General features: G+C 40.4%; 2 protein-coding genes across 3 annotated transcripts; both read left to right on the plus strand.

Moving 5' to 3' along the window:
• Nucleotides 1-440: 440 nt before the first annotated feature.
• On the plus strand, nt 441-15,415 carry ccdc135 (coiled-coil domain containing 135). Of its 2 annotated transcripts, none has more exons than XM_028569491.1 (18): nt 441-575; nt 2,615-2,742; nt 3,272-3,440; nt 3,605-3,730; nt 4,901-5,095; nt 5,231-5,374; nt 5,605-5,823; nt 5,959-6,096; nt 6,786-6,855; nt 7,461-7,589; nt 7,796-7,924; nt 8,713-8,924; nt 11,030-11,245; nt 11,375-11,485; nt 11,832-11,942; nt 12,963-13,157; nt 14,486-14,625; nt 14,912-15,415. In XM_028569491.1, exons 2-18 carry the CDS (start codon nt 2,615-2,617, stop codon nt 14,997-14,999), a joined length of 2,520 nt encoding a protein of 839 aa, XP_028425292.1. In that variant the 5' UTR covers nt 441-575; the 3' UTR covers nt 15,000-15,415. The 2 variants fall into 2 exon arrangements, with proteins under 2 accessions (XP_028425292.1, XP_028425293.1); XM_028569492.1 differs by lacking the exon at nt 441-575 and adding an exon at nt 1,406-1,448.
• Nucleotides 15,416-17,427: 2,012 nt separating this feature from the next.
• Nucleotides 17,428-27,945, plus strand: LOC114548990 (leukocyte elastase inhibitor-like). Its single transcript, XM_028569062.1, has 9 exons — nt 17,428-17,629; nt 18,374-18,555; nt 23,883-24,023; nt 24,255-24,372; nt 24,506-24,648; nt 26,756-26,833; nt 27,114-27,203; nt 27,287-27,467; nt 27,674-27,945. The coding sequence occupies exons 2-9, from the start codon at nt 18,379-18,381 to the stop codon at nt 27,901-27,903; spliced, it is 1,158 nt and encodes a 385-aa protein (XP_028424863.1). The 5' UTR covers nt 17,428-17,629; nt 18,374-18,378; the 3' UTR covers nt 27,904-27,945.
• The last annotated feature ends 15 nt before the right edge of the window (nt 27,946-27,960 follow it).

Genomic DNA, 27,960 nt, shown 5'->3' on the forward strand with positions numbered 1-27,960 from the left:
TGTGTGTGTGTGTGTGTGTGTGTGTGTGCGCGCACGCGTCTAAACTCATGATTCAAATGGTATTTGTATTAAGATTTAGAATTACTTTAGCATAGATTTTAACACTGATTATGTTGAGCATTTTCAAGGAAGTGCTTGGAAAATAAGCATGCATCGGTGATCAGATGCAGATGATAAGTTTGTGCTGACTTGATGCAACACATGGGAGATGTAGCTATACCACATGTCCATGTCATTGTTTAAAGTGATGAAGTTGTGAGGAATGCCAATATTATATGAACAGAAAAAGTTTTGATGAAGTTTGTTTGTTTTTTCAAAGTCGGCAAGACTGTGTGCTGAAAAAAAAGGGGAATCTACAAATGTTTTTAGAGCACTTGAAGGCAACATAATTCTACGTCATCACGTCTGGCTGTTACCATGGACACCGAGTACAACAACGCTCCAAGTTTCAATCGTTCAAAAGGAATCGACGTTAACCAATGACCAAAGCCCGTTTACGTCTACGTTAGGGTCAGTTTGCTGAACAGAAAATATTTTCCCAACAAAACCCCGTTCATTTCTATTGGACTAGCTAGGTGAGTACAACTTTGAATAGGATATTTTAATATATATTTGAATAGCCCATGTAATGTTATGCCTTATTTTAACTTGAAGCTTTACGTTAGCTGACGTTATCTTAGGCTAACTCAAATTCCACAACTTCCACAGTTATTAACGCAACCGGTGCTTCTTTTTTTTTTACACTGGTAAGGTAGCTACGTTAGTCTGGTAAGCTGACGTTAGCTAGCTAGCGGTTTTAAACATATTTCTCCAGCCTGGGTAGACAGAATTATAATGTCCCCTGTAACGTCAACTATTTTATTCATAATTTTAGATATTGGGACAAGGCAAGTTAATGCAAATTAGTAACGTTATATGAAGATGTAACGTTAAACATGCTGGTTAGCAAGAATGCGAATTTACCTTAGTACCTAAAGGCAGGTAACATTAACAGAACATATTAGCTAGCTAGATACAAGAAAACAATACTCATGGGCGATTTTAGACCCTTTTTAGGGTGGCTCAAGCCCCCATCCTAAAATTTCATCTCAGCCCCCCTATACATTATAATAATATATTTTTTTAAATCAATTTTGGTGCTTCAAGTTAGAGTTTGCAAACTTGTCTGTTAGTGACAGAAGACAAACAATTGCAGGTTCAAAGGGCTTGAAACAGGTTTAATATCCTGTGTGTCTGTGGCTGATGCTATGCACCTGTAACCCAGTCAAGGAAAGGGTTAACAGAAACGTAGTTTTGGCCAATCGGAGGTTATGGTGCCAGACTCCCGCCTTTGGCTGAGGCTCTATCTAATCTGTCAGAGGGAGAGCAGGAGTGCTGTTGTAAAATTGGTAGTCCCCAGAGAAGGAGTTGGTAATTTCATGGCGCAGATTAGAATCCCAAATTGAAACGTAAGCAACTAAAATTGCTGAATGTTAGAACATTGTGTGAAATTGGTCGTTATCACTGTGACTTATAAAGTGTCAGGTTTAGCTCCACTAAAGTGTTAATAGTGTCAAAAAATGTTAGCTGATGTTGTTGTTCAGTAGCTAGCTAGAGATTATGGGCTAATGAAATAAAAGATTTAGCAGGGGGATTACCAATTTTGCATGCATTATATCTGTGTCACATTCTCATTAGGGGATGAGCCCATGGATGAGCCCCCCTAAAGGTCTGATCCTAGAATCGCCCCTGATACATACAATAATACAATAATTAGAAATATATATATATATATATATATATATATATATATATATATATATATATATATATATATATATATATATATATATATATATATATATATATATATATATATATATATATATATATATATATATATAAACTATACTATACTATAACTATACTAACGTTACTTTTTCCTAGTACTTGCAGTGTTTTACCTAGGTTTGTGGAAGAGTTAGGTACACATATTTGGCGGGTGAGTTTAGGGGTCTTCCCTCAAGAAAATGTTACATAGAAAAAAAAAATGCAATTTCACATAATTTTGGACAATTATTACCACTATATCTGTGTCTAAATTATTGGAAACGTTAGAGCAATTAATAAATGAATAACACTCAAAAAGCTTAAAGATAAAACTTGCTGAAGAAGTCCACTATAGGGACCGACTACAATCATTAGATCTGAAAAAAGTAATTTAGTTTTTATTTATTTATTTGGCTTAGGCGGTGCCCAAAATGGCTTGGGTGCTGCACCTAAGCCTTATAATGGTAGTGAAAACCCTGACATCACTTTTTACAATGTCATTTTTGTAAGTATCACAGTTTTATAATACACAACCAATACAAAACCATCAATGTTGGAAGATTTCTAACTTACAGTGACAGTCCTAGTTGATTAAGGAATTGTGTATGATTGAAAGCTATGGAATTGTGCTGAGAGTTTAGTAGTCTGAAGTCTTGTTGATACTGCTTCAAGTTTTCAGATTGTGTGCATAGTCCCAAGTAATGACTCATCATGAGCTGCTAGTCGGGTTCATGATAACATCTGTGTTTCTGACTGGTTCCTCTGTGTGTTTGTATAAACTTTACATTGAATACTTTCATAAAAGATGGAGACCTTACTGGAGTCAGACAGTGAGGAGCAAGTCAGAGTTGGAGAGCCACAGGAGGAGGACGACGACCGAGATCTGAAGGAAACTCTCAGTAATCTCCATGTTTCAGCTCCTCAGGAGCTTCTGTGAGCATCCACGACGTATAAACACACCACACACAGCGAAGGAGGCCAGGAGTTGTCTTCAAATGACCAATCCATTACTAATTGTTCTGTTTAATATATCTATCATTTTAGTGTCATTTAATCGATTGGTAACTATTATGAAATAAAACTACTTTATAATTATAGAGTGGGTTTTTCAGTTTTTGGACCTTTGGACGGAAATAGTTTTGATGTCTACTTGGGCTCTAAGAGAATGTAATTGGCTGTTTCACAACTTTCTGACATTTGATAACCCAAACCGTTATCAAGATTATAACTGGCAGATTAATCGTTTTAATGAAAATAATCATTAATTGCAGCCTCATATAAATTGCTCCAGAGTAATAGTTTGGGACCTCAAAAAACAAACTCATGCACTCGAGACTTCATTCCTTGAATTGCATTCCCTCATATTAATATCAGATATAATCTGATAATCTGATCTGTTTGTGATTATGAGTATAACGCCTTATGACCATAAAATAATTATTCTCCTCCTGTGCTTCACCAGCCTGAAGTTGGACAAGGCAGACGAGCTGTATCCCGAGTCCTACAGGGTTAACTCCCCCGACGAGACTCGACTGTTGGCCATCGCCGACAACTTCCAGCGTCAGTATTCACACTTGTTTCCCAGCCGCAAACCACTGCTGCTCTGCCCTGTCAACGAATGTGGTGTTAAGGTAACATTAACAATCCATCTCAACTCAGTAGAAATCATCATTCCTTTTTTTATTTTCTTTCTCTCGGGGAAGAGAAATGCCAACTAGTCCTTACATCTTTAAACAGCACTACTATATGTACCTCTGTCTAATACCTGTGTATATTTGTCATTCATAACATTCAGAAGTTTGTGTCCATGACTCTTCGACCCACACCGACAGTCTACCCTGAACTTTTCACCTGGGAGGGCTGCGCCTCATTTGTGGCTAATTTCTTGTCTCTGGACCCTTTGGACCCGCCTGTTGACCTGGTGAGAAAAGCAACACTGGTGCAGACACATACATTTGATCAAAATTTTTTTAAGAGAACAAGAGCTGGGCTCTGTGGTAGATGCAGATGTGGCTAATGAATGTGTGAGGGTTTGTTTCCTCATGCCACGTTCAGTCATGTTGGAGTTACCGTAGTCTATATCCACAACGTTCCACTTCTGGGATTGCTTCGGTGTCGCAGGAAATTCCGCCAGATGCATGTCTTTTTGCCAATTTCTGTTACCTTCCTCTTTCTTTGTGTTGGCATTTTAAACTCCGGTGGATTTATGAGGACTATGGTTAACTGCTCCTCAGATCTCTGCAGGGTAAATCCAGAAAGCTAGCTAGACCATCTGTCCAATCTGATTTTTCTGTTGCACGACTAAAGGCGCTGACACACTAACCCGATAATCGGCCGTTGGACAGTCTGGCGAGGTTGGTGACGCGAGTCTGTTCCATGTGTTCCGTGCCGTCGTCCGTTTGAGGGGCTGTCGGCTTTCATTTTGGCTGACCTGACATGTTCAGTCGGAGACAGGGCAGTGTAGAATTAGAATTAGTGCAAGCCCCATTTTAAATGACAGTACTGTAGTAGATACTCTACTCTATGTGGACAGAACACCTCAGGAACATGTTTCAGGGTTTCAGAAAGGTGGATGAAAAAAAAAAAAAAAATTCCATAAGAGAAACGATTGTGCAGTTGGGACTTGTAGGCAAGGCAAGGCAAGGCAGCTTTATTTATATAGCACATTTCAGCAACAGGGCAATTCAAAGTGCTTTACATAAAACATTAAAGAGCAGTTAGAAAACAATTAAAAAAACAATAATAAACAAATTAAAAACATTAAAAGACAAGAATAAAATTGATAGTGCAGTATAAGAATAAAAGTTACAGTGCAGTATAAGAAATTAAAGTTAATAAAATAGATTATTTAAAGAAAAGCAACATCAAAAAGATAAGTCTTTAGCTTAGATTTAAAAGAACTGAGAGTTGCAGCGGACCTACAGGTTTCTGGGAGTTTGTTCCAGATATGTGGAGCATAAAAACTGTAGAACACGAGGTAGATTGGAGAAGCAGCTAAATGCATAATTCTTGAGTATGTGTTCACATACACATCCACATGCACCTTCAGCGTTTATGAGTGATACTGAAGGTGTGTGTGTTGCTGTCCCAGCCCAGGTACCTGTTCTCTTCCACCTCGGTGCTGCAGAGTCAGAGAGCCACATGTTTTGAATATGCCGCCCTGCTGTGCAGCCTGCTGCTTGGCGTCAACTACGACGCTTACTGCGTCAGCGGCTACGCTGTCAAAGAGATGTGTCTGCTCGACCAGAGCTTGCAGCAGTGCCCCCTGCTGGACACTGAGGTCAAGGTAAGTGCAGTGTACATTACCGCGTATCTACTGTACATAGAAAGGGTGGTGAACAGCTTGAACACATGGGTTTCCTCCCAGATTGTTGACTCACAGAGATGAGCATGTCTGCTTGCTTGTGCTCTATGTTTGCAGAGTGTGATCTCAGAGCAGGGTTCACAGGAGAATAAATACACAGTGAGACCTCTTAGGGAGCTGAAGAGTCACTTTCTGATGCAGCAAGAAAAGAAGAAACAGGATGCAGAAGCTGCGTTGCTACAGGAACAAAAACTAAAGCAGGTAATGTGATCTTACTGTAAAACCAGAACAAGAACAAAAGCCATACTGATAAAAAATAACGCAAGGTAGCTCATGGACTCCAGACCAGGAATCAAATCAACAGTCACTAACTGTTTGTTCTGACATCACAGCACACACGAGAAAAGGTCTGTTAAATAAAGCTGAAAGTTAGATACAAAACCAGTCTCTACTCTCCCTCCTCTTACCTTTGAGCTCTTCTTCATGAACAGGAGAGTGAGCAGCGACCTGCGGACCCCCTGCGAGGACTCAGGGTGCACTGTTGGGTGCTGGTGCTGTCAGGGAGTCGGAGCGTCCAGGAGAACTTCTTCATCGACCCTCTGACCGGGAACAGCTACTCCACTGACAACGACAACTTCCTGGGCATCGAGAGCGCGTGGAACAATCTCAACTACTACGTCAACATGCAGGACTGCAGCGACGGCTGCGCTGTGAGTCCATGTCCACTCCAGACACAATATTCAGTTACAGTCGTTAGAGATCAACACATCACAAACAACAATCATTAGACTAGAAATATGCTATATGTTTTCTGTGTGTGTGTGTGTGTGTGTGTGTGTGTGTAGGATGTGGTGTATGACATGGAAGATTTAAAGGTGTGGGAGCCAGTCCTGTACGGCGCAACCAGTAAAAAGCAGCTGATTTCAGATGTCTTGAAGAAAAAGGAGAGTAAGATGATGAGAAAAATCAGCAATGATGAGGAGGTGTGTATGTGTGTTTTCTGTATGTGTATATGTAGCTTTACATTTGTGTATATACATATGTTTGTATGTTGTGGATAATTAGACTTAAAAGCAAGACTCAGAAGCAGTGCAGGTATGACTAAAATTATCTCAACTGCCCCTGATATTCACTTGCGCACCAAATTTGGTTTAATCCGCTGCTGAAAATATACCCCAACAAATGCACATTTTTCTCCTCTTTTATTGATAAAAATTACAGTGACCAGCAACTTTAGGAAATTACTGAGACTGTTTTAAACATGAAAGTTTAGAGATTAACTTCTTCAGTAGGAACCAATGTGCTTGAAAATGAGAGCCACAGACAGGAAGTCAGAAAGTATTGAGAGATGGACTAACATGTTGTAGTTTTGGATCTGCACATTTGGATTTGTTGATAATAAGACAAATATAGAAAAACAAAGACGAAAAACTTTGCCCAGTTCCCAGATGTTGTCAGGGTTAGGGGTTAGTGTCCAACTGCAGCATTTACTTCCATTTTTCCTTAGTCCTTTTACACCAAGTTGATTCATTAAAAAAACACGCATTTAAGCCGTCCGAGGTGAGAAGAGAGAAAATAATGGCACGATTTACCAGAGTTACAGCTAAAAGAAGCATTGACTCCCCTGAATGAGGTTATTTGTAAACTCAACAATGTGTTGTTCATTATAAAGGAAGATGAGCAGCCCAAGGCTTTTGAGATGCCACGATCCTGGGTCAATTACATCACAATCCAAAAAAAAGGTACAGTAACTCCACATGTGACGGTGCAGGCGGGGTACTGATACTGAACATTACCCCACACACTCTTTACCTTTTTGTTTTCAAGGTCGAGTTAATGCTTATTTGTCGTTACATCTATAAAGATGGAGATGTCAACGGGTCAGAGCACAAAAACTGACAAAAACATAATCAGAATCAGCTTTATTGGCCAAGGAAGTGTACATACAAGTCATTTAACCCTTGTGTTGTCTTCTCAGTCATTCATGCAACTTTTTGTTTTTCTTGGTCAAAATGTAAAAAACAATTCCAACGTTTTAGTCGTCTTTTTTAGTCGACAACAGGAGGATTAAGTTGTATGTGCAAACACAAACAAACAAACAAATAATAATGATTTTATCATGTCATTGTTATATTATTATCATATCATCTTATCATTATTATTATTGTTATATTGCTGTTACTACAACAATGAACCACAAGATAAAAACCTTAATGCAATTGAACATCTGAGTATTATTCAAATAAAGTGCATGTGGCAGAGAAAGAAAATACAAACCTGAACCAAACACATGCAAGCTGGTGCTGTTAAATCCTCCACAAACTGCAGCCTCTGCTTCCTCGTTCAGACCTGGAGACCCGCTGGCCAGGAGGACAGAAGGTGACCCACTACAGAAAAGCACAGCTGGAGAGGTTTGCACCTTACCTGCGGTCAGACGGCATGGGCACACGACTGACTGCTTACAAAGACCTGGACTGTGAGTGTTTCAGAGAAACTTTTGACTTTTGAAAAATAATTCAGCATATTATTATTATTTTTACCATAGTCCCTACAGATTTGAAAAATTAACTTAATTTAGGTTTATGACATTGGAATTTGTTTGTGCATAACATGTGGTGTATGTGTGTGTGTGTGTGTGTGTGTGTGTGTGTGTGTGTGTGTGTGTGTGTGTGTGTGTTGAAGGCACAGAGGTCGTCATGGTGAAGGAGTGGTATCAACACAGAAAGGACCACCTGGTGGAGAGGGTGGTCAACAAGGCCAACAACTTAACCACAGAACGCTTCAAACGTGGAAGACGTTTCCACCTTTTATGTAAATCTGCTTTGTGCAGCTGTCCAGTTAGAACCTCGCATCTCACCAAGACACATTTTAACCTCACCTCTAGCACACAAAAAACAAACAGAATCACCCAGACTAGCTGCAGTGGGCAGAGGTGAATTAAAACACAGTGAATGTGGAGCGTCTCTTTTGAAGGATAAGATCTCTTTTTGTTATCCTCCTTACTTGTGAGCACACATTGTAAAAAGCAGTTGCTGTGCCCCAGTCACACACTACATACTAATAATTCTAAGCAGATTTTGTAGTTGCTAAAAACGTCTTCTTTTTTAAATCACAGATGTGGGTGAAATAGCTCCAGGAAAAAAAAATATTAAATCTTTTGAAAAACATTTTACTTTCTCTTGATGTTTAATTAGCAGTGGCATTTCAAGTTTGCAGTTATACTGGATATGTACCATGTATTAAATAGTTTGTATTAGTTTATTATTTTTTGTGATAACAAAAAAGTAAAGTACAACAATGTCTTTGAACAAGAGCTTTTGCACACTTCAGGGCCGGACTTCTCAGTTTAATCCTGTAAATAGAGGTTTCTGGTAATACAAAATGCTGAACAGATTCTAACAAGAACATTAAAAAGCGTGATTCAATCAGGAGAATCTTAACTATTAACCATCACAATAAGAAATTATACTGACTAATGAATTAATTCACCGTCTTGTCCAGCAGGGAAAATGTGCAGGAACGTAGTTAACCAGAATCAGGGCTTTAATCTTTAATATTGTTTCCTCAGTGTCACCTGAGTGATGTTTGTTTTTGCTCAGTTCACAGCTACACCTCTCTGAGCACAGACACAAAGCATGAGATGGAGTTTAGCAGTGCTCGTGTTGACGATCTGGTGCGGAGGGTGGACTCACCATGTGAAATGACAGAGTTCTTCGAGGGCCGGAAGGACTTTCTCTACTACCGGCACGTCGTCTTTGTTCAGCTTTCAGAATCAGATTTGGGCATTGATCCGGATGACCGACTGCTGGAGGTAAAAATATGTAACAGGAAAAAAGGAATTCACACGGGGGTTGTTTTATCATCATTTTATAAATTGTATCAGTAGTTGGGAGCTTTTTTAGTATATTCGCCATACATCTTTAACAGTGTTTGATACATGACTCACTGCATGTTGGGCACATAATATGATAATAACTGTATTTGGCCAGCGCTTTTTAAAACAATGTTTACTTTTCTTATCTACTTTAATTCAATGAAAAGACAAAAAAACACCATGTTGAGAGAGAAGTCCGTCTCTTAATACTGACTTTCTGTCTGTTGCTATCAGCCCATTGATCCTACTGAAGACATAAATCTTTAAAACCATAAAACTTCATGTTTAAAAAAAAAAGATGAATGGATAGATTGTGCCAAATTTGAAACGGTAATGATTGTATACAGAGGTGTCAAGTAACGAAGTACAAATACTTCGTTACCTTACTTAAGTAGAAATTTTGGGTATCTATACTTTACTGGAGTAATTATTTTACAGCATACTTTTTACTTCTACTCCTTACATTTTCACGCAATTATCTGTACTTTCTACTCCCTACATTTTAAAAATAGCCTCGTTACTCATATTTCAGTTCGGCTTGTTTTCTTTCCAGCTCGTCAGTCATCGTTCAAAAAAACACACACACAAAAACCCCTATCCAGATCGCTCCATCCGGAGAGAGTGAATGTGATTGTGGTTGTATGAGAAGTATAAACATTGCTATTCCGACACCCTATTGGTTTGTACGCGATCCATAACACCTGTACAGACCCGGTGCTAATACGACACCGGTGCCTTAACGACCGTTATCTACCGGACCGAATAGCAACACGGATTTCGGTGCCTTAGGTGCCTGCGCGATGCTCCGAAAACGGACGTTAGAGGGAACTGAACATCGCCGCACGGGACGCTAGTCAACACTACAGTTGGAAGCAGGTTAGCCTAGCGTTAGCAAGCAGCTGGAGTAAACATGATAAAATGCTGAGAGCTAAACGGTGTAAAAGTGTGTCTGTATTCCACTGGAGAGGAGTCCGACACCAGACTGTAGCTGCCGTTGTCTGAAAAACACAGAAGAGATGTAACCTACGTGTCACCTTTTTCAGCCCTTCTGAGTTTGCAGGTATGATTTTAATATACTGTAACATTATTATAGTCATATGATTTTGTCCCCGCGTTTTAGAGATAAGCTGTTGTCCTTAATGGCATTTCCCCCCCTTACATCAGGGGTCTTGAACGTTTTTTAAGCCAAGGACCCCTTAACTTAAAGTGAGATGTAGCAGGGACCCCCTACATATTGTATGAAATTAAGTTGCATATTAAACTGGGCCTACAATAACTGTTAGGGTAACCTAAAGCCTTCTTACATACCTTTTTTCATAAGCTATTAAAATATTAATTGTTGGCATGATTTTATAAATCATATTTTAATGTAACATACTGTATGTGACATACTGTATGTGGCACAGTAAATCTAGGATTAACTGTATCTGTGGGCTGATATCTTAGTGACCACCTTACCTATAGGCCAGTAAGCCTATCATCAGTGTGAATTTATATTTGCTAATAATATGTTGGAATTATGTTAAGGCATTTTATTTTTATTTTTTTTAAAGACTCAAAAATCTACAATAATTTGGAGGCCCCCCTGCAATGACTCTGAGGACCCCCTGTTGAAGATCTCTGCCTTACATTACTTTTACTTTTATACTTTAAGTAGTTTTGAAACCAGTACTTTTACACTTTTACTTAAGTAAAAAGCTTGAGTTGATACTTCAACTTCTACAAAAGTCTTTTCAAACCCTAGTATCTATACTTCTACTTGAGTAATGAATGTGAATACTTTTGACACCTCTGATTGTATAGGTCTTCTGTGCTGCCATGTTGAAGATGTGTGAAGCATCCATGTTTCCCCAAAAATGCACTTGATACCTTTTTATTAATTTGTCTCAACGTCTTCACTACATAGACTATATTAGCCTGTACAGTAAACTGCAACTTGACAGGTTAGCGGAAGTACACAACCACAAAATTCTAGGTTAAACTAGACAGGATTTCTATGTGCATCAATGTGGGTTTCTGTGGGGTTTTGTGTGTGTAAACAGAAAGTGGTGGAGCGTTTCCACAGGAACAGATCCATACCAGCCAACAAAGACGTGGCCCAGCGAGTGTTCCTATTGGCTGAAAGACGGATTGAGCTGACCTATCACTTAGAGGATCACCGATTTATCTCTTCAAAGAGGAGCTTCATCAAACCGCGAGAGTCAACAGAAAATAAGAAGGCCGAGGACTTCACACCTGACATGGTATCCAGCTTTCAGGTACAGACAACAAACACACAATAAGATAAACAGTAGAGTTCACAGCCTTTTTAACTAAAATTCTATGAGATCATACACTCCAATAATAACTTTGTGTCTGTGTGCATCTGTTTGTGTGTGGGGGTTCAGGTGGATCCATCGGAGAAGCCTCTTAAGACCCTGGCTCTGTATGATATACTGGTGGCTCTGATGAAGGATGAGGAGAAGGTGGTTCTCCAAATCAAAGAGTCTAAGCAAGAGGTAACCGTGTCCCCTGGAGTAAAAGTATAGCTACAGTCCCAATTCAGAGGTAACATCCCATAATAATCATAGATTCTGGATTTCTGATTGACGGACAAACAGTTTTGAAAACCCATACCAAACATGTTATTCTAAGAAGATTTTTTTTTAAACATGTCTGGAAAAGATCTTTTAGATCTTTTTTAGTCTGGCCTAACCTTCACCCATCCCACTGGCAGTCCTTGCCCACTCCTTCTGTCAAACATTTCCCAGTTAATTACCCCGGAAGGTTCTGTGATACTTGAGTTTATAGAACATTGTGCTCTTGCTACTTCTACTTGAGTTAAGGACTTTAATGTGTGAGCAGGTCAGAGACATTGTGGCCTGCAGAGAGCAGGAAGAGAGAGATGTTCAGCTTGAGTTCTCTCCATGGACGACAACCGGAGCTGCCAGGGCCCGCAGCCAGAGACAGAAAATGGTGGGACACACATGCAAGCACACACACACGCACACACACACGCACACACGCACGCACGCAAGCATGCACACACGCACACACGCACACACGCACACACACGCACACACACACACACACACACACACACACACACACACACACACACACACACACACACACACACACACAAACACACTGAAATTACCCACACGTTATGGTTGTCAGATTCCCAATTTGATTGCTATTATGCGGATGACTGTTTCCCTACCTACCACTTTACCGTACCCTACTAAACTGTGCTTACCAACCATACCTACCAGTGGTGGAATGTAACTAAGTACATTTACACTTACTTTTGAGGTACTTGTGTTTTATTTTCCTTTTTCTTCTACTTTACTATTCTACTTCGACTCCACTACATCTCAGAGGTAAATATTGTACTTCTTTTTACTACTTTAATTTTGACTACTTTTCAATGTTGAGATCATAACTGTAACACAAAATATAACTCAATTAACAAATGATGATGTTTTATAATGGATTAAACTACCCAGCAGTATATAATATACAGTAGTCCTTTAACTCCACCTTTACCAGCTTCAGCATTAAAGTGATTAACAGATTAATTCATCAATAATTATAATTCAATTATATACAGTATATATTGTTATCAAATGCGCCATTCTCCATATTGAGCACTTTTACTTTTGGTACTTTAGGTATATTTTTATGCTAATGCTTTTACTTAAGTAAGTTTTTAAATGCAGTTTACCTGAAACAGAGGAGTCCTACACGGTGGAGATCCGAGAAGGCTCTGCTACCGACCTTACCTATACCTTACATATTTACCATATATTTTGTCCTACCCACTAAACATTTCAATATATAAATTACATTTAAAATTGCCACAAACGTCACATTTAACAGTGTAATTCAGTTTACGGTAAACAGCCGCTTATGTCTGGCAAAAGTAGAGTTCTACACAACCAAGCAGGCTAAAACACCTTCAGGAAAGCAAAACACTTTCTTTGCTTGTCGCAGGAGCTTCTGGCCGCCGAGGAGCAGAGGTGGTTGCAGGAGAAGGAGAAGGATATCCTGGCTCCCCTCCTGATCCGGCTGGACAACGCAGAGACTCTAAGCGCCGGAGACGCCAAGCATATCCACCAGGACTGTTTGGCCGAGTTTAAACAGAGACTGGTAGACCACGCCAACCTCATTCAGGAACGCTATGAAAAGGTACGGAACAAATTTACTCCTTTTCCACTGCAGGAACTTAAAGTTACAATCTCTAAGATCTCTGTTTTGTTCCATTTAGCAGCATCTAAGGTGATGAGCTGTAGTTGCAGGTGTGTTTTGGGATCTCAAAAGAGAGATCCAAACAATATAGCAGAACCTGTATGTCACAGGTTTTGCTTTTGTTTCCACTCTTCTCTGCCCGCTTTGTAGAGCAGTTCCTGGAACTAAATGCAGGCACTGCTCAGACACTAAATCCATGTTGCAGGAACTTTCAGGTGTTACCAGCAGTGCCATCGATGATGATTGAGTCAGGCAGATGGTTAGTCATATCTAAACGAGGATGACTACAACAAGCACAACAGGAACCATCGTTTTACTACTGCTTCTGCACAGAGCAGGACAACCAAACTTAAAAAAAAGAAGAACACTGTTGTTGGAGAAATCATCATTTTAAATGACCCTCATTGGTATTTGTGAAGAGGAGGCCGTTCAGAGGGAGCTGGGTTCCGCCATTTGAAAGAAAAAGATTTCTCAGCATCCAGCCGCGTCTGGCAGAATCTTTTCCCCCTCTGGCACCCCTCCGGTTTAGGCAGATTCCAGCTGACCAGGCCCTGGGCAGATCAATCACAATGTTTATCTCATCATCGTCACGGTCCTATAGGTGTGTCTATTGCAGCACCAGGATCATAAAATTTCTTTCAACCTGTCAAACTAGGCAGTGCTGATCAAATATGAATCAATATTCTGTTAGTGTTTTGCCTATTTCCTACCTCAAATGTTTTCAGAAACACATTTTAGTGTAATGTTTAGCATGAATTCGAGAAAGTTTGTGAGCAGGCTGCCATTTTTTTTCCTGATGAAAACGGGCCAAGCTCCTCCAAGGGGCACGTGTCGCTCAGCGCTACGTCACCCGTTCTATTGCTTTGATTGGTTGTAGGTCTATCTAACTGCTTCCAGAGGCAACAGTTAGCTATTTTATGTTGGTCTGCGCCCTTCTGCAGACCAACATAACATAGTTATAGTTCTATGACATTTTATAGTTGGTCCAGCTGATGCCTGTTTAATGACATCTGAAACATCATGTTTGGAAACTACAGTGAAAACCTAGAAGAAGAACCTTGTCAGACTGAGGTTACAGGTTGTGAGCCCCGTTCTGCAATATCCCTCAACTTTTAACCTTTTCCTTGATGGGGGGTCATCCTCATGTCTCCGGGCAGATTCTTCTGTTGCCACATACACACACACTCACAGAGGATTTAGTGACATTAAAACTTTGCTGTTATAAAACTTTTTTTGTGGGCACGCTAACATGTTAAATCTGTGTTTAGGAGACTCAAGAGCTGCAGAGTAAACAGCAGTGGTACCATAAGAACCAGCTCAACATGACCGAACTGCAGGAGAAAGAGTACCAGACCTACTGCTCTGAGAAAACACTACAAATACATGTGGCCAAGAAACGCCTCATCATGTACTTACTCAAACACAAACACAAACACAAACACACACACACACACACACACACACACACACACACACACACACACACACACACACACACACACACACACACACACAGATCATCAGTATTTTCCACTTTAAAAATATTATTATACTAATAAGATTCATTTATTTTAAGCATTGTAACGATTTAAAGTAGTATAATAATGCAAAAGCATTGGTCGGCTAGCTGTTACTGCAGAAAAATGAGCAGACATTGGTGTGTGTATATGATTATTTATGTGTGTTTGTTCCAGGCACAAGGAAGCAGCTCCTCAGAAGTACCAAACTCTTGATCAGAAGCTGAAACGAGACCCTCGACTGGCCCCTCATCTGCTCAGCTGAGCCAGACACCTGCCTTCTTTTTATACAGTATATATGTATATATGGAGTGTTTGCACACATTTTGCGCCAGTAGTGGGCAGGTGTGTGCTGTATTTCTTTATAATACAGTCCTTATAATACAGTCCATCTGTGCTGGATGATTCTTTAATCTACCAGTGTTCCAGCTGCACAGTGTGGCAACACAAAATAACCTGCAAAACAGCAGCAGAATGCATTAGCACCAGACTGAATCAACAGTCGAGCTACAAAGCAGATTTAAGATATTTATATATCTATATACTGGAGAATATAATATTATCTCTATTATCTGTACCCCATACAGAGCCTTTGGAGCAGCCAAATACATTTCAAATAATAAAGTTCAAAAACAGAGAGAATCACTCCAACCATACTACTCAATAAATATGTTTGTTCCAGCTTGCATCCACAAAAGACTGATCTTCTTATCCTGTTCCCTTTTAGTATGACTGCTAATATTGAATAGGGGACCTCTCATGCACAATGTTCAAAAGTTTTCTTGAATTCTTTCTGACTTTGTTCTGTCTTTTCTGTCTTTTGTTGGTCTGTTCTTCCAACACCTGTGTCCATGTCAAAGCACCTCAAAAGCAACAGCTGGATTTACATGACATTTGCTTTGGATATTTGTAGTCCTAATAGTCTATATCACGGATGTATTAAGAGAATGGTCTATATCCATGACGTTCCACTTCCGGGATGGGTCCGTTGCCTCCAGAAAGTCCGCCAGATGACACTCTTTTCAGCCGGATGTCCGTTACCTTCTGCTTTCTTTGTGTTGGCATTCTAAACTCCGGTGGATTTATGAGGACTATGGTTAACTGATCCTCAGATCTCTGCATTGTAAATCCAGACAGCTAGCTAGACTATCTGTCCAATCTGAGTTTTCTGTTGCACGACTAAAACAACTTCTGAATGTACACACGTTCCACCAGAACAAGTTCCTTCCCGAGGCTGCAGTATTTTGCCGTGGCACCATGGCTCCGTCCGGCGCTAAGTGTCGCCCACGACGGTTGTGATTGGTTTAAAGAAATGCTAATAAACCAGAGCACGTTTTTCTCGTATCCTGGAATGCTGTGTGGACTAGCCAGACCTTCCTCTGCAGCGCTGTGGAGGAAGGTCTGGCAATGTGAGACTATTGTCCTAATGCGTCCCAATGTTTTAGGTGACTCCCATCAGTCAAAGTTGCTCTAACAATAGCTCACAGGCAAGACTAGCTTATCAGTATTAGGATAATTGTCAAGTAGGTTTTTACATGCAAGGAATGTGCCTTGGTCTTTGATACATAACAATAAACATATTTAGAGGAAATATTACGTAACAGCAAGTTTTGTAATAGTCAAGAGTCATAAATAAAATCGAAAAATTGACAAAAAGAAAAGCAATTATAACAAATATGTACAATATATCTGTTTTTTGAACAGTTTGAAAGGCTGAACAGTTTTGTACAGTTCATTACTGAGGTAACCACAGTTTTATAACTTCTGTGACAGGAGTAAGATTAAAGTAGCAGATAAAGCTGTTGGGTCCCTGAATATGTCTTTTCAGGGACCAATATTTGATCTCTAAATGTATTCTTTCAAATGGCGACCCCTGTTGATTTTATCAGCAGCAGTGGCAGCAAAAACTGTCCTGTCCTGTTAGTGGGGTCCTTAGGAGTGTCCTGACACTGTCTGTCTGTACACTGTCCTGTGACTCTTAGACACTGTCCTGTGACTCCCATGACTGTCCTGTGACTCCTATGACTGTCCCGGGACAGTCAGACACTGTCCTGTACACTGTCCTGTGACTCCCAGACACTGTCCTGTGACCCTATATCCTTTTTTTAGTCATAGGAGCCACAGGAAAGTGCCTGACTGTCCCGGTACAGTCATTGGAGTCACAGGACAGTGTCGGGGAGTCACAGGACAGTGTACAGGACAGTGCCTGACTGTCCCAGGACAGTCATTGGAGTCACAGGACAGTGTCTAAGAGTCACAGGACAGTGTACAGGACAGTGCCTGACTGTCCCAGGACAGTCATTGGAGTCACAGGAAAGTGTCTGGGAGTCACAGGACAGTGTACAAACAGACAGTGTCAGGACACTCCTCAGGACCCCACTAACAGGACAGGACAGTTTTTGCTGCCACTGCTTCACGATTTATGATGCTGAGAGAAGGAGACTTAAGGGAAGTTGAGATATGATTAATGTTAATAATGTAATAATTTCATTTTTTTAAGTTTTGGGGAGAAGAGTTATCTATTTTTGTTTCAATATCTTAGAGCTTAGGAGAAACAACTTCTCGTTAGTATTAGTGAATGTAAAGGTAGAGTGAGCTACTCCTTAACAGTTGGTGGCGGTAACGTACCATAACATTATTTGCCAACTGCCATAAAACAAGAAAAAGAAGAATGACGCATGCAAATCCAGGAAGCTCCTTTGACTGGTTGTCGGCTATGGCCATTGGCTATGGCATAGCTGTGTATAAATCTATGGGCTGTGGCTATGTGTTGGGGCCATGGTCGGGGCGTGTCAGGAGACCAGCTTGTAAATAAAAACTGAAGTTGTAGACTGAAGTCTTCCTGTATCGGAAAGACTCCTAATCGCCCGACGACCATCAGAAAAGTCTCTGTATGTAAGTAGAGGATGAGTCTCATTCAGTTAGCTACACTGTTGGGGAAACAGCAGTAGGCTACGTTTATCCAGTCTAGAACCACATTGATTCCTAAATCACTTTTACCTGACAGGTTAAACGAGATAGGCCGTGTGTGACAGGCATAGAACCGACAATGGATACAGGTGAAAAGTCCTGTACCTGGCTGACTCACGGTCTATATAATGCAACGTTAAGTAGAATGTGTGGAGCTACTTACTTAATGTAACCTAAGTACTTTATTTTTTGCTATCCAAGAGCGATAATAACCATTTTAGCTGTTGTTTCTACCATATCGCATTGGAAAAACTGGAAATGTAATACTTTCTTGAATATGTGATATTTTATAAATATATTTACAGTCTGCTGGTAAATTTGCATAAACACCACCAACTATGCAGCTAATTTCAACATTATGTTAAATTATTAACCACTACTTTACTTTATTACTAATATAAACAGTAGGTGGGTGAAGATTTGGGTCATTGTTATAAAATCTATACTGAATTAACTCTGCTTGGTCTATTTAATGTTTGTCTTACTGGTTCAGAAATTGTCTCAATAGATTAGGTATTCATATTCAGCTACTTTCAATTTAAATGTAAATTAACCAATATTTCAGTTGAGTTTGGCCCAATGATAGTGAGATACTAGTCTGATAAAGCGATAAAAACCTTATTTTAAGTTTGTAATAATTAATGTTCGGTCCTCTTTCCTGTGTGTCAGACACAATGGCATCTCCAACCCCTCTGTCCAAGGCCAACAACACCTTCTCTCTGGCTTTGCTCAAAAAGTTTGGAGATGACGACAAGACGGCAAACATCTTCTACTCCCCTTTCAGCATCTCTTCAGCCCTGGCTATGGTGATGCTGGGGGCCAGAGGAAACACAGCCACACAGATGTCAGAGGTATAATACACACACACACACACACACACACACACACACACACACACAACCAACTGCCTTTGTAAAAAGTAACACAATTTACAGTGCAGGTTTGTGCACCTGGTTTGGAGTGGTTTTGTGAAGCTTTTAATCGACGGTATTGATGCTTTGTTTCTTCTAGTGGACAAATGATGCAGATTTCGCATTATAAAATGCACTCCTTTACAAACTGTGTAGGAGTGGGAATCACCAGAGGCCCCCAGATACGATATTGTCACGACACAATATTATTGCTATTTTAAACCTATATTGCTTTGTATTACCTTTTTTTCAACTTCAAATGATGTCCCTTAAGGAAACTTAACATTGTTAACATTGTCATTTATCTAAAAAGATACATTTCCAAAAACTCAATCTGCACTATCTAGTGGACACAAAAAACAATTGTTTTTATTATTCTTGTACCAACAAGTTAAATTCTCATGTGCAGTTTATAAAATAAAAGCTCAATACTTGCCATTGGTGTATCAATACAGTATTGCCATGGAAAATATTGTGATACCATGCTGTATCGATTTTTCCCCCACCTTTTAAAACTGTGTCTTTTGAAATTACCATAAAGATAACCCAGCACCTCTCTTTCTACAATATATGAAGAATGAAGGGCAGAGTGAAGAAATGAGGCGTGTAAGCCCTTACTCAGTATGAATCACCAGTTTCTTTCTTTCAGCGTCAGCAAGAACGACAAAGCTCTCTTCTGTTCAGACTTGAACTAGAATTTATGGGAGGGGGGTGGCTCTGTGTTGTGTTACTATAGGAACAGAAAACATTTTAATATGGATGTCTAAGGGCAGTAAAGATATAGGTAAAGTAATCGGTACACCTTATCAGTTCCCATTATGTGCAGCAGGCATGTCCACTTGTCTGGCTGCCGGGGTAGTTCCCTAAAGTTGAGTTGCTAAATGCATGCCAGCCAGAAGAATATTTGCAGTCCTCTATAATTAAACTCAATTATTCCCCATTGGACAATAAATATGAATGACTATTATAATCATTACAATTAGTTGTAGAATTAATTCCTAAGTTTTTAAAAAGTATGGGGTTCCTTTGGGAAAAAACATTGTCAAAGCTTAATTTATTTCTATGTAGGGTTAGTAATATACTGTTTGACTGCTTTATACTTTTACACCGTGAGGAGAATAAACCCTCTCACACAGTGGCATTGTCTGTGTACCAGAAGAAACAACAGATGGGCCTCGGCAATTAAAATACAGTGAGAAATCAGTAAAGGTAGTCAGAAAGTTTAGGTAGGAGTTAACATGGTGTAAACCAACAATAAAAGGATTGCCAAAGCAAAGCCACACCCAGATAACTGGACTGGTGGACGTGTGAGAATGTGGGAGGGGCAGGACCTTACTCTAAATCCACCATGTTTCTAAGAGAACAACTGCAGTCATTTGAAATGATAATATTGTGAAAGATTAAACAAGAAAAGTGAGTGTACTGCGTACTCTAGTTACTCACTTACTTACAACTCCAGTCATTTGAAATGATTATATTGTGGAAGATTACAGAAGAAATTGATTACAACATACTGTTGGAAACTGTGGGGAACTGGAGCCTGTGGGGAAATGAATTGTTTGAAGTGCAAGGTGACAGTCAATAGTGTTAAGTTATTAACAGCAATGTGCAGGTTACAAATATGATAGAAGATATTACAGTATTTTGTCCTTTTTGTTCCCTGCTGTCTTCTGATTCAATGACAGTGGGGTTATTACCATGTTGTTAGACAAGTTCAGGGACAAGGTCGGTGTTATACTGTATTACAGCCAGTGGTGGAATGTAACTAAGTTCATTTCCTTAAGTACAAATTTAAAGGGGTGATAGAATGCAAAACCGATTTTTACCTTGTCATAGTTGAATAACGACAGTTTGGTGGGTAAATAGGACTGATCTGACATCAGGTAGTCCTCTGAATAGGTCGTGCAGATCTCAGAAATTGTATACATTGTTCATCTGTTATTTTATCAGTAAATTCACTTCTGAGACTTTTTTTTTTTATGCTAGAAATCAACCATGTAGAGGTCAAATATGGGCCTTTTTACGAAAATGGATGGCTAATTGCAAATTTGAAGTTTTGAATTCAGCGGCCAGTGCTGCCTGGGTTTCTGCCTCGCCGCCCGGCCTGTCCTCCTTCACAGACCCCGGCCCGCTGTGAGCTAGATGGAGCTCTGTCACGGACAGCAGCCCGCGGTGCTCTATACCCGCGCAAACTCGCCCTTTCTGGGTTACTGGACTACCAAACGCCGCTGCCCTGACAGATCTCCAGGGCCAGCAGCTCCCCTCTTCCTGCTACATGGCCGGTGTGTGTGTGAGTGAGAGCGCAATCAGCGAGCTTGTTACGCCCGCAATCTCTTACCACAGGTTCCAGTTAATCTTATAATGGATATGTGTGTTGAGTTATTTAAACAAACGATCGGGGAAATAAACGCCTCTTGTCTATGAGTGAGCTGGATGGAGCCCTATCATTGAGAGCTAGCTAGCCTCCTCCTAATGAGACCTCTGAAATCACAGGAATGCATTAAATTGAAATCGCACAAAAGTGTTAGCTAAGCTTTTAAGACCATAGGGCAGCTGTGATATACATGGAGTGAAGAAATTCAAAGTCTAAATATACTATAGTTATGCCGAAAGTGTAGCCGCGATCTTTTCCCATAGGATTGAATGGGACACATAGCCTAGCTAGCAGCTCCTCCTAAGGAGACCCCTCAAATTCACAAAAATGCCTTAAATTGTTAGTGTTAGCTTTGTAAGACCTTAGGGTAGCTGTGATATACATGCTGTGACGAAATTCAAACTGTAAATATACGATAGTTATGCCAGCAGCTTGCAGCCGGCCAGCTCTGTGGAGCTCCGCCCCGAGCCCCAGTAGTTCAGTAACCCAGAAACGGTGACTTTGCCCTGGTTATGGAGACTGCCGATGTCTTGTCAAACTGTGTGGAGCTCCTAATGTCCGACACGTCTTACCAAATTTGCAGTTAGCCATCAATTCTCGTAAAACTAGCTTTATATAGTTGATTTCTTGCCTAACCCTAACCCCCTTACAATGTTTTATTGTAAATTAAACTATAGACTTTAACTTGTAACGGAGTATTTGTACAGTGTGGTATTAGTTCTTTTACTTAAGTAAAGGATCTTAATACTTCTTCCACCACTGATTACAGCCTTTTATCAAAGAGTTCACCCTATTTTAAATGAATTGTGTGTTATGTATAAAGGCTTGTATCATGTGGACGCGGCAACAGTTTTGTTGTCATTACATAGAATTCCTCATGGGGGCAACAGAAACTATGCACTATAGCTTTAAGGATTTTAAAATCAGAGAAGCATTTATGACATCAAAGTGATATTGTTGTCAACCAATTGAATAAAATTAAGATATTTTGCTTAAATCTTCTCTTTACTTTTGGCTTTGTGCCAAGTCATCACCTTTCCCAAGGCACACTGATTGGCTCAGGTAAATTTAAAAGGCCCAATCTTGTGTTTGCTGACCTCCAGTTCCTTCCTCCACTAACTCAGAGGTGTAGTCAGGGTGAATAAACTACATTGTTGGGTAAGGATACTCTTAAGGACTACAAAGTCCAGTTGTGTAAATTGGTTTTTCATAACTTCTTTCTGTTTCGCTGTTTGACTTGGCATAGTGTTTGATCCATCTTCCCAATCTAATGGTAATGTACCGGACAACGCCTGCGGAATACATCATTGTTAGGATGATATTATAACTTCCTGTACACGACCAGAGACACATGGTCTCTAACTTAACAGTGATCACAATTGCACCCCTAGGTCCTCTGCTTCACTAAGGCAGAGAAGCCGCGGCATGCAGGAGCAAAGCACATGCAGGGGCAACAGCAGCAGCAGCAGGTCCAGTCCAGACTGCCAGCGCATCTGCTGAAGGGGGTAACCGAGTCAACAGTAGAGGAATAATAAACTAACTGAGGGGCATTTTACTGTATTTTAGGGGCATTTTAACAGTCATGGTGTCATCTGGTGAGGGGGAACCTTGGAGACAAACAGACGCTTGTTTTCCCTCTGCTTTGCTTGCTGATCTCCAATCTGCTGCTGTCTTGAACTGAATTTGAGAAAAAAAGCAATGCAAGGGCGCAGCACTTGTTTGCTGAAGGGTTAGTGTGTGTGTGTGTGTGTGTCCAAACAGCTCAAAACCCCATAGTATTACTTAATACACAGGAATGTAGTCCTGCCATTTTCATGGTTTCTCCCTGGTGTGCTTCTTATCTCTTATAAGCAGCTGCTGGAAACCACAGTGTGATTAGACTTCACCATCATCTAACAAATTTGAAATTACTGGAAAATACTTCAGGGAAATAAAGTACACATAAATTAAGCTGTTTCCTTTTGTATATATGCCGTATCCTAGTGTATTACTCTGATAACACTCTTGTATGGGGTTAATACCAAATTTAGCAAATGTCATTATGACTGTCTGTCTTCTGAAATGCTGATTTGGATGCACACCAGACAATACATAACATCCTGAATTCAGCAGAATAAAAAGATGGACATTTGTTTTTTGAAGATAACCATGTAAAAAAAACAACATGGTGAAGGAATGAACGTGTGTCTTCATGTATATGTTTCTGGAAGGGCTCGTCAAAGCTTGGGCAGGCATCTCCATGGGTTCTTTAAAGTCTGTGTTTAAGGTGTTAAAGAGTTCCTCCTACTTTTTCCACGTCTGTATTTATATTGTATTTATTATGCATTTTGCCATATTTTTCAGTCCGTGTTGGTATGTTGTACACTACCATTGTCTTGAAAATGATTTAGGTGTTCTCAAATACAACGTGTCTGTTATTTGGAGGACTGGATAATGGATTACTGAAAACCTTCAAATTTAAATACTACAGTAAAACATTTTACTACTACTACCTATTAGGTAGATCATTATGGACTAATCTATCTGTGTTGTACTAGACTATGCTGATACCATTTGCATATCCAGATACCTTTTAACCTTTTTGGAGTTTTTTTTTATGACCAATTGATTTACAAGAGACCGCTTTACAGACAAAGAAATAGGTTTTAGTTTGGAAGTATATTATGTGAGTAACTGTGTATTCTAGTTACCCACCATCATTCAACATGCATGTGTAATGTAATGCAAATGCATAGCATGGAGCACAAAAGTCAACGACGACCAAAACATTTTTTATTTAGTCTATACTCTCATCAATTAATAGGCAAGATTCCCAGTCTAATATACTGTTTATCATAGACTGGTCTGTCAATGCTCAGTGCATATCTGTAATAGTTGTCTCCTTTGTCTCCAGTGCCTGAAAACCAAGGATTGTCAGGATGATGTCCATGTTAGCTTTGCCCAACTGCTGAGCGAGCTCAACAAGGCTGGCGCTCCGTATGCCCTCAGTGTTGCCAACAGGCTGTACGGGGAGCAGTCCTACCAGTTTGTTGAGGTGTGTATGCTTAGCATGTGTGTATGCATCTTCGTGAGTATGTGTGGTGTGAGAGGCACTCATGGGAATCTTTAAGCTTTGTAAGAAGAAATGATGAAATGAGGGATGAATGATGAATGAGGCAGTGGACAGCAGCTGCTGTCCACTGCCTCATTGTGAAATACTTTCCTGTCTGTAATGACTTTAAATTTCACTAACTAAATTAAGTAACTGTGTTGTTGATGGTTCCAGGATTTCTTAGGAAAAACCAAGAAGCACTACAACGCAGAGCTGGAGACTGTTGACTTCAAATCCAGCTCCGAGGCCGCCAGGCTCAACATCAACACCTGGGTGCAGAAGCAGACTCAAGGTGGATCATACACACTAACATACACACTACACACATGGAAACGTGGCTAATTAGCTTACAATTTCATCAAAACTTCAGACTTGCTTTCAGTTGTGTGCCATTGCTTCACGTATGTGTCCATTATGTTTACCAGATAAAATTAAGGATCTACTGGGCAAAGGTGTGGTGGACAGCCTGACCAGGCTGGTGCTGGTTAATGCCATCTACTTCAAAGGCAACTGGAACAAGCAGTTTGAGGAGATTGCCACACGTGATGCTCAGTTTAGACTAAACAAGGTAACGCTACTCTAAGAAAAAATAATTAGGCTAACACTGATTTACAAAACCTCAGTAAAATGGGTTTTTAAATCTGTATTATGGTAATAGAAACCATTTATGCCACTAAGACGATAATCCTGACTTCTTCATTAAAAGCTGTGAAAAAGTGTAAATGAAAAGAATTTGACCTCAACCTGACCATATGAAATGGGTGGAAACCAGGGACAAAGAGGGTGACATTTGATTACTTAATAAAAGCTAATTTTTCTATTGCATATTACTCAAGGCTGGGAGGATTTGTTGTAGGAAGGTACCTTTTCTTAGACCATATGTGTGAGGGTAGGAATTAAAATCAAGGGGGTAAGCGTCTGTCAACAACCCGTAGCTCCTATGGCGCCATTTTGATGCAAACAAGCACTCACCCGCCATTAGCATTCCATTGACTGCCATTCATTTTTACGTCACTTTGAGAGCGAATAACTTTACATCTGAAGTGGTTAAAGACTTTATTTGTCCATTGTTCATTTCTAAAGAAACATGACAATGTATAGCAAGGCTCCATTACCTTGTACCTCACGTTTTTGCTCTGTAGCAGTTTTTGTAAAAATAGGCTAACGATTGTGTCATTATCAAGCAACTTACTGTCGCATAGTAGAGGAATTACCATATAGTACAAGAGAAGCTCGCAGCTTACATTAGCTGTTTAGGTTTAATTACTAATGTTAACTAGCGTTTTAGTAAGCAATAATTAGCCTGTGCCTATGTTATCTCCTTAAATATACCTACATACCTGCAAGATTGGGAATGATTGAGATTTCTCTTGGCACAGCTACCAGAAGACTTGGTCCATTCTATATATACTGTCTATGATTAAAATTGAACGGTAGATCAAGAGCTTTGCATTCTGGCCTCGGGTCTCCTTTTGTCAATACCGCCCCCACTGCTCCAATTTTCCAGGCAATCTCCTGCTTCATGTCCCATCCTTGCGATCAAGACCCCTAGGTACTTAAACTCCTTCACTTGGGGTAAAGACTTCTTCCCTACCAGAAGTAGGCACTCCATTGATTTCCTGCTGAGAACCATGGCCTCAGATTTAGAGGTGCTGATCCTTATCCTACCCACTTCACACTCAGCTGCGAACTAATCCAGTGAGCGCTGAAGGTTAAGACCGATGATGCCATCATGACAACATCTGGAAAAAGCAGTGATGAGATCCCCAGCCCACAAAACTGCAACCCCTTCTCACCAACACTATGTCCGCTCGATAACTTGTCCATGAATATCATAAGCAGGATTTGTAACAAAGGAGAGCCCTGGCGGAGGCCAACCTTCGACTGGAACAAGTCTGACTTAGTACCGAGAATCCGGACAAAGCTCTCACTTTGGATGTATAGGGGATTTGTTAGCTCTGAGAAGAGACCCCCTCACCCCCATACGACTCGCCATACGTGGGACGCAAACCCGGCTCTCCCGGGTGAAAGTCCTGCTACGGCGGAAAATCACTCGCAATGTAGGTCAATGGCGGGCGATTTGCGTTGATAAACACGCTAAAAAGCGATTATGCGTCTTGATAACACGCCAAAATGGCATACGAATTGGCGTGTCATACATACGCCACTTCATGAGATCAGTCTGTATTTTTTAAAGAATATTGTTGGGCTTTTCCGCCTTTAATTTGACAGGACAGCTATGTGGGAGAGAGGGGGAAGACATGCAGGAAATCGTCACAGGTCGGATTCAGACCCTGGACCTGTGCATCAAGGCATAAACCTCTCAGTATATGTGCACCTGCTCGACCCACTGAGCCAACCCAGCCACTAGCAATCCTTTTATATAATGGAAGAAATACAAAATGTACTGTAGCTTAATGCAGCTTTAAATGTACTGTAGAGCGTGTCAAAGAGTAACTTAATAAGAGGCTGAAAAGCAGTGTTTTGCAGCTACCTCTGGTTGAAAGTTTCAAGATTGTTGCACCTCTAAACCACACCCAACAGTGAAGTCACTATGTACTGACCACACCCTGCTGAACATTTCCACATCACCGAAACAACGTGATGTGTACAAGATTTCGGTTGGTGTTAAGTTTCTCTTTAAGCTTATGTATTTTGCTGCTTACTGTTTACAGAATGACACTAAGCCAGTGAAGATGATGCACCAGAAATCCAAGTTCCCTTTGACCTACATTCCTGAAGCCAGCTGCCAGGTAATGATGCAATTGAACCAATCGTATAACCTTTGTTAATAAGGTTAAACAGGATTTAATGAGATTTCAATGAAATGTGAATGATTCAAAGGAGAATTGAGATTTTGGTTATGATTCATTTACCATAACTGTGAAACTAACTACCTAATAAGTTGTTTTGTTGTTGCATGGAATTGCATGGAATCCTATAAACTATCTTGTTGATACACAAAAAAGCAGTTGTCAGACCAGTGTATATACTGTATATGTGCTGTAATGTTTGAAACCCTCTGTTGAACAGATCCTAGAGATGCCTTACAAAGGGGAGGAGCTCAGCATGCTCATCTTTTTACCCAATGAGATGGAGGACAGTACAACAGGTCTGGAGAAGGTAAGACACACACACACACACACACACACACACATAAAGAAACCCACAGACAAACTAATAATTGATTCTGTGTCCACCCCCAGCTGGAGAAGCAGCTGACCTATGAGAACTTTATGGAGTGGACTCGTCCAGACATGATGGATAAAGTTGAGGTCCAGGTGGGGCTGCCTCGGTTCAAGATGGAAGAGTCATATGACATGAAGGAAGTGCTGGTCAGCATGGGCATGGTGGATGCCTTTGACATGGCAAAGAGTGACTTCTCTGGTAGGACATGTGCCTGGATCATATCAGATATATTCATAATCATTTAAAGAACAGGCAGCTGGAACCTGAACTGTCTCCTATCGGTTTAAAAGAGACGATAGTTAATGTAGAGGTTCTCCCAATTCAGTCTACTCTATTCATGTCGTAGGGTAAGAACTGGTGTTATATTTATTTAAAATATTCCGTCTCCTTCTCTTCTGTGACAGGCATGTCTCCTGCCAACGACCTGGTAGTGTCAAAAGTCGTCCACAAGGCTTTTGTGGAGGTCAACGAGGAGGGAACTGAGGCTGCTGCTGCCACTGCTGCTATCATGATGATGCGCTGCATGCCCATGCGTCCAACTACGTTCATCGCAGACCATCCCTTCCTCTTCTTCATCCGACATAACTCCTCCATGAGCGTTCTCTTTGCTGGCCGATACTGCTCCCCTGAGTGAGCCCTACATCATTTAGAGTAGTGTTTCTCAACTTAAAGGGGGTTTACAATACATATA

The sequence above is a fragment of the Perca flavescens genome, chromosome 22, assembly GCF_004354835.1.
Source record: "Perca flavescens isolate YP-PL-M2 chromosome 22, PFLA_1.0, whole genome shotgun sequence".
Classification (NCBI taxonomy): Eukaryota; Metazoa; Chordata; class Actinopteri; order Perciformes; family Percidae; genus Perca; species Perca flavescens.

Bases quoted from the DNA above. Each gene is read 5' to 3' on its own strand.
- ccdc135 (XM_028569491.1), top strand. From the start codon at position 2,615: ATGGAGACCTTACTGGAGTCAGACAGTGAGGAGCAAGTCAGAGTTGGA. The intron at 7,925-8,712 runs GTAAATCTGCTT...GTTTTTGCTCAG, and splicing joins AAGACGTTTCCACCTTTTAT to TTCACAGCTACACCTCTCTG. The intron at 13,158-14,485 runs GTACGGAACAAA...ATCTGTGTTTAG, and splicing joins TTCAGGAACGCTATGAAAAG to GAGACTCAAGAGCTGCAGAG.
- LOC114548990 (XM_028569062.1), top strand. From the start codon at position 18,379: ATGGCATCTCCAACCCCTCTGTCCAAGGCCAACAACACCTTCTCTCTG. The intron at 27,204-27,286 runs GTAAGACACACA...GTCCACCCCCAG, and splicing joins GTACAACAGGTCTGGAGAAG to CTGGAGAAGCAGCTGACCTA. The intron at 27,468-27,673 runs GTAGGACATGTG...CTTCTGTGACAG, and splicing joins GGCAAAGAGTGACTTCTCTG to GCATGTCTCCTGCCAACGAC.